General features: G+C 44.8%; 1 protein-coding gene across 1 annotated transcript in view; it reads left to right on the plus strand.

Annotated features, from left to right (window-relative positions):
* The window catches only part of LOC134454284 (mitochondrial intermediate peptidase-like), a 78,469-nt gene that overhangs the window by 19,217 nt on the left and 51,752 nt on the right, over positions 1–7,500 (plus strand). Inside the window, exons 11-13 of the mRNA XM_063205206.1 lie at positions 4,784–4,937; positions 5,881–5,958; positions 7,047–7,251. Of these exons, the coding sequence (XP_063061276.1) occupies positions 4,784–4,937; positions 5,881–5,958; positions 7,047–7,251 (437 nt within the window). The remainder of the gene's footprint in view (positions 1–4,783; positions 4,938–5,880; positions 5,959–7,046; positions 7,252–7,500) is intronic.

The following is a 7,500-nucleotide window of genomic DNA, read 5'->3' on the forward strand; positions in this document are numbered from 1 at the left end:
CGTCACCAAGATGGCCGCCATATGTCCCGTCTCAATCTAAACTGTCTCTGATGTAGTGCAGTGCACATCACACTTCTATTATAAATGGTGAATTTGTACTGTGCATTTGATAAAAAGCTCATATATAGACCTCATATATAGAGATCAAATGTTAACACATTCAATACCAGGCGTTTTTTGGAATTTTAGCTGTGGACTCCCAGCCAATTTCATCATTTTTTGTCATTTTTTGAACAGCCACCGAATATTTTGTCTTAAACCTACAGACACATGTCAGAGTTCGAAAGCCCAAAAACGCAGCTGTCTGTATATTTTTACGGTTTGTTCCTAGCCTATTCCATTCCGAAGTTATTCCACTCTAAGCCAGCACTGGTTTAGGTAGAAATAGCGGTTTTCACCATTCGAACTTAGATAAAGCCTTTTATGTCACGGGTGCACTCTTTGACTCTCCAAGTTTAAATTGCGGGTCTATATGCATTTTCACGCCCAAAGAACAACTCCAGTAGCTTCCAAGTAAACTATTTCGATGCAAAAATCACCTGGTCAGGCTATTGTTCAGAGCCACATCATCTGAAATGCTAGCTAGCTAATGTCACTTGACTGGCAGTTTTCGTTCTGGAAATAAAAGTAGACGTGCCAAAGTACTCACCCAAAATTAGGTTACTTCCTGCTGTGTTGCATGCTGTTTTTCATTACAACCTTCCATTTTACACCTATCTTGATGGCAGCAAAACTCCTTATCCTTCCATCAGATGTTTAGGAATAGGCTAGCTAGCAAGGCACTGACGGGTCATGTTTTGATTCTCTAGGAAGTAACTTGAGACGTGACGTGACGTGACGTGATCAGGAAGTGGTTTGATTCGCTATAATAAAACTCAAATACTGTGTGTAATAACATCCACAGATGATGAAATATCCAGATCCTGACTTTGTAGGAGTATTGACTTTGTAGATGTTTTCATGATCTATGTCAGTTCTGTTCATCACATTATTAAGAAAAATCATACAGAATGTGCATTTGAATGTGTAGATTCAGAATCCATTAAAAAAACGTAAAAACGTAATTTTACGTTTTGGAAGCCAACACATGGGAGGCAAAAACATACTTTTACCTGACTTGGGAGTGAATGTGTTAATACTTCTTATTCATATTGTATTGGTATTGGGTATTAAATAATAAATGTAATTGTTTGTGTTGAGCTGAAACGGGAATCGGGATGTTAAAATGCATTAAAATGCACAAAATTGCATCTAAGAAATATTTTTTCCGGGGGAAGACTCCCAAACCCCCCAAAATTAACTGTCCTATAATTTATTCATTGATGGTTGGCAATGAATTAATTCAATTTTGCATTGGAATATCAGCACTGCATTGCTTTCTTCATATTGAACACAGTTTTAAAACATGATAAAGATAACGTGATGGTACTGAAAATTAATCCTAAGCTTTACGTTTTTTTGTGTGATGATGTTACTAATGCGGCCCGCTTGAGGTCCACATGGGTTTATGCGGCCCCTGGACCAAAATGAGTTTGACACCGCTGCTCTAACATGACACACACACACACAGTACAGACAGAATTTCCTGTCCGTCAGAGGCCACTGAGGGCAATGCCAGAGGGACAGAAAGAGGGAGAAAGAGGGAAAGGGAGAGAGTATGGCAGAAGAACCACGAGAGAAAAAAAGAGGGGAAACGTCAGATGAAAAGGCAAAGATGGACAGAAGATCACGAAACGTCCCAGAGGGCAAGAAAAGCAACAGGAATGCGAAAGTGAGAGAGAGGGAAGGAAGAACTGCAGAGGAAGGTATACGAAAAAGAGACAAGAGAGAGAACGAGAGAGTGCATGAAAATGGAGGGAAAGACCAAGAATTGGGGGGAAAGGGAAAAAAAACGGAAAAAAGAACGGAGTGAACCCAGTGACTCCAGTCAGTCAGCCCCAGGCCAGAGCTATGCGTGGCATTCAGCATTCTCCATAGGCCTCAGTGGTGGCTGCTCAACTCATGATCTACGCTTACTACATGACTACAATAGTCTGGGATGCCTGTGTGTTAATGTACACTTCTACCAGTGAGCTCTATGTCACACATGTAGTCTAACACCTGATCACCATCGCTATTATCATAATCATCAACCCCCCTTAGTGTGTGTGTGTGTGTGTGTGTATTTTTTGTGTTTTTCTGTTTGTTTGTGCTCATGTTTGGGTTTGTGTGCGCAGGGTCTATGTGTTTGTCACCCTATTTTGCTGCAGAAAGAGACAAATAAGACTTGACTGTTGTGTGTGTACAGTGTGTTTGTGCTTCTGCTTATGCTTTGTGTGTTGTGTGTGCAGGTATGTGTTGAGGGGAGGATGTCTATATATGTGTCCGTCACCCTATTTGTTGCAGAAAGAGACCTAAGACTTGACTGTTGTCTGTGTGTCTGAGTGAGACAGAGACTTTTCGATGGATGGTGTAGGCACTCCTTTATTTGTGCGGGGAAGAGGACAGCCGTAGGACCCGTTCTGTTTGACAGAATGAGTGACACCCAAAATGCTTTCAAGTCTCTGGAGCTCTCTGAGAGGGCTCACTCACATTTCCTCTCCTCTCCTCTCCTCTCTTCTACTCTCCCCATCTCTGCCCATCTCTACTTAACTCTCGTCTCGTCTCGTCACCTCTCCTCTGCCTCAGGGTTCATTCTCCATCTTCTCCTCTCCTCTCCTCTTCCTATCTCTCCTCTCCTCTTCCTATCTCTCCTCTCCCCTCCTCACTGCTCCTCTCCTCTAATACTCTCAACACTGCTCCCCTCCTCACTGCCCCCCTCCTCTCACTCTCTTCTTTCCTTTCCTCTCCTCTACTCTCCTCGCTGTTCCTCTCCTCGCTGTTCCTCTCCTCGCTGCTCCTCTCCTCTCTTCTCTCATAAGGGAAGTTCAGAGTGGAAAATGCTCACGTGCAGCTGAAAGAAAGTGACTTTGAAGGTGTGCGTGTGTGCGTGTGTGCGTGTGAGAGAGACAGACAGTATGAGCGAGATAGGGACAGGCCGATAGAGTTGGCTTGTGACCTACAGAGCCCTGTACTGCCCAGAGGAAAACAAGGCATAACTGGGATTCTGAACAACCACCAGACGTTCCAAGGTCAAAATTATTTGGCCATTCCTCCTCTCTCTCCTTCCCCCTCCACCCTTCTCAGAGGAGAGGTATGACGACCCCTCTGTAACCAGGAAACGAAGCCGCCACCTGTCATTCTGGGATGTTGGCTTACTGTCATGCCTGGAGCTTGCACAGGCTTTAGAGCTTCGGAAGTGTGTCATGTGCCTGTGGGGACTGGGAAGGTAAATTATATTGGCTAGGGGAGGCAAGGTGTCATTCTTGGGGTGGGGTGGGGACGTGACTAGGTCAAGGATATGCCCCTGTACATCCCCACCCCTCCATCCCACACCAAGACTGGCGGCTTCATCCCCAATCTTCTCTTGGTGATTTAAGGCAGTGATGATGAACACTCTACCCCCCAGGGCCCCCTTTCACACCTAGCCAAAGCTCAGGTGTCTGAAGCAGACACCTAATAGATCAGAGGTGCATTTCTCAACAACATCATTGCTATCTAAGTTAGCAACTTACTTGGTTGCAATGGAATTTCCCATTGGAAATCTAGTAAGTTGGTAACTGGTTAGCAACGATACTTTTGAGAAACGGGGTCCAGTATGGCTCAGAAAATAGAGCCATAACTCTTTGACCGCGTGTGACGGGTACTGTAACTCAGGTGGAAGGAACAGAGATCTACACTGTCACAAACCCTGGGTCAGAGGTAATGCAACATAAGAAAGGAATCCACATGCTGAAGGATGCAAATAAGTCCTTAGGGTTGCTATGAAAGGGGCTGTGTTTTTAAAATGTACTCTCAAGGAAACAAGTGTGGACTACGCCGCTCTTTATTATTTTGTTCAAATATGCAAAAAATTAAAAAAATCAGTAGGGGGGGGGGGCAAAAACATACCCACAGCACTGTAGATAGATAGATAGATAGATAGATAGATAGATAGATAGATAGATAGATGGATGGATGGATGGATGGATGGATGGATGGATGGATGGATGGATGGATGGATGGATGGATGGATGGATGGATGGATGGATGGATGGATGGATGGATGGATGGATGGATGGATGGATGGATAGATAGATAGATAGATAGATAGATAGATAGATAGATAGATAGATAGATAGATAGATAGATAGATAGATAGATGATATGATAGAGAGATAGGGATAGATAGATAGATAGATAGATAGATAGATAGATAGATAGATAGATAGATAGATAGATAGATAGATAGATAGATAGATAGATAGATAGATAGATAGATAGATAGATAGATAGATAGATAGATAGATAGATAGATGGATGGATGGATGGATGGATGGATGGATGGATGGATGGATGGATGGATAGAATATTTATTGTACTTCTGTGCGATTTACAATGTGTCTGACACGGTAACAAAAACACAAAATGGACAAACACTATACACAAAACACAATGGACATTTATTGTAGACGTTGCAAATGTTAGCCAGTGTACATATGCAGACGTAACATAAATATAATAAGCTAATGCGTGGTGTGCTGTGGTGTTTTTCTTGTCCCCTGCAGGTTCAACATTGAGCCCAGCCTGTACTCTAGGCACTAGTGTCATTACTCTGCAGATGTAGCTTGTGGATTTGAGCTAACGTATGATGTTGTGGATGTGAGCTAACGTATGGTGTTGTGGATGTGAGCTAACGTATGGTGTTGTGTTTTTCCCCCCGCAGGTTCAACATTGAGCCCAGCCTGTACAGCCCGTTCTTCTCGCTGGGCGCGTGCATGGAGGGCCTCAACAGCCTCTTCACGGAGCTGTACGGGGTCTCCCTCATGGCCGAGCACCCCAACGCAGGGGAGGTCTGGAACGACGACGTCCGCAAACTGGTGAGCATGTGCATGGGAATAGTAAAAGTACTGCTACAAATTTAATTTCGACAGTAATGGAATGAATGGTTATACAGATTAAACACAGATTATTAGCAAGTTTATTAACACAGATGCAAACAAAACACACACAGATATGACACACATAGAGCATTGAAGCATATAACCTGGGAATGTACTTGAAGTCCACACACACTCTAATTTCGACAGTAATGGAATAGAGCTTGAAAGTCCCGCCCCTTAGTTCCGCATTTCACGGGACCTAAGCTGACCATCTAACAACATGGTAGCGAGTAAATATCTTCCGATCTCAGTCATTACATGCGCTGGGCTACAAATATGCTGTTTAAGAGGCTAGATAAAGATTATTCATGCAGAAGTATCAATGTTTTGTTCCGAGGCCGTCTGCATGAAAAATGTGAAGAAACGCAGCTTTCTAAAAAGTTTGGGGGTTCGTACGAAAAATTAAACAAAAATATCAGAAACAACATTATGTGGAGCTCGTGGCACAACTCGAAGGGGATCGAAATATCATTTTAACACCCCCATTGGATTACATGCTACGATTTTCGGCTAAAAACGCTGTTGAGGTCCCATGAATTCGGGGGAAGTGACGTCACTTTCAAGATCTATGATGGCAGGTTATACAGATTAAACACAGATTATTAGCAAGTTTATTAACACAGACGCAAACAAAACACACACAGATATGACACACATAGAGCATTGAAGCATATAACCTGGGAATGTACTTGAAGTCCACACACACAGACACACACACACACACACACACACACACACACACACACACACACACACACACACACACACACACACACACACACACACACACACACACACACACACACACACACACACACACACACACACACACACACACACACACTTATAACCTGTCCTCATTGTCTTGCTCTCTGCTCAGGCTGTTGTACATGAGACAGAGGGGCTGCTGGGATACATCTACTGTGACTTCTTCCAAAGGCCTGATAAACCTCATCAGGTAACACACACACACACACACACACACACACACACACACACACACACACACTGTGATGGAGTGACCATCACTAGGGTTGTGGGTGTGTTCTGACTAACATGCCAACGAGCCTGGTCAGAGCCCCGGTTTACTACCCCAGAAGGTCTGGGTTCGAGTCCCAGCTGGGCAACTCTACTCCCCTTCGCTACACACACACACACACACACACACACACACACACACACACACACACACACACACACACACACACACACACACACACACACACACACACACACACACACACACACACACACACACACACACACACACACACACACACAGTTGCCATGCTCGGTGCTAGCAAACAGCTATTGCTGTGGTGATTGGCAGGGCAGGGCTTGCAGATCTGTGCTTGTTTTGGAAAAGTTGATGTACAAAAAAGCTCTCCGCTACCTAACTACACATAGATACACAAATACACATCGCTTCAGCTCTTGTTCTCTGCGCCGCGCACCCATTATACCGCCTACACAAACTGCCTCTCGCTCAATCTGTCCACACTTACCAAATGAGAAATTTCGCTCTCACACCCACACAGACACACACACACACAGTCACATTCCGATCAGGTAATAATTGCGGCTCAGCAAATAATCTTGCTGGCAAACTGATGAGAGCCTTCAGGTGCTGAGAGAGAGAGAGAGAGAGAGAGAGAGAGAGAGAGAGAGAGAGAGAGAGAGAGAGAGAGAGAGAGTAGGAGAGAGTAGGAGAGAGAGAGAGAGAGAGAGTAGGAGAGAGAGAGAGAGAGAGAGAGAGAGAGAGAGAGAGAGAGAGAGTAGGAGAGAGAGAGAGAGAGAGAGAGAGAGAGATGTGTTCGTTCAAGGTAACAGTGCGTGTGTACTGTTCTTTCTGCTGAGTGTGTTCAAGGGCATGTTGGTATTACCAAATCCTCCTCTCCCTCCCTCCACTCAAATCCTCCTCTCCATCCCTCCTCTCATAATTTCCAAATCCCCTTCTCCCTCCCTCCACTCAAATCCCTCCATCCCTCCCTCCACTGATTTCCAAACCTCCCTCCTTCTCCCTCTCCTTCTCTCTCCCTCCATCAGGACTGCCACTTCACCATCCGTGGTGGCCGTCAGCTGGAGGATGGCCAGTACCAGCTGCCGGTGGTGGTGTTGATGTTGAGCCTGTCCCAGCCCAGTCGCAGCGCCCCTGCCCTCCTCACGCCCGGCATGCTGGAGAACCTCTTCCACGAGATGGGCCACGCCATGCACTCCATGCTCGGCCGCACGCGCTACCAACACGTCACCGGTGAGCAGAACACACGAAACTCAGCTTCACACACAATCACTATCAATATAGAATGTAGAATAATGTGTAGAATAACATATATGTAGAATAATATCCCAGGAGATGCACTATATAGAATAATATTCCATGAGATGGGCCACGCCATGCACTTCATGCTGGGACGCACTCACACGCTACCAACATGTCACCTATAAGCAGAACATACACATTTAAAGGGACACTGTGTGAGATTTTTAGTTTATTTCCAGA

Source organism: Engraulis encrasicolus, chromosome 8 (assembly GCF_034702125.1).
Source record: "Engraulis encrasicolus isolate BLACKSEA-1 chromosome 8, IST_EnEncr_1.0, whole genome shotgun sequence".
Taxonomy (NCBI): domain Eukaryota; kingdom Metazoa; phylum Chordata; class Actinopteri; order Clupeiformes; family Engraulidae; genus Engraulis; species Engraulis encrasicolus.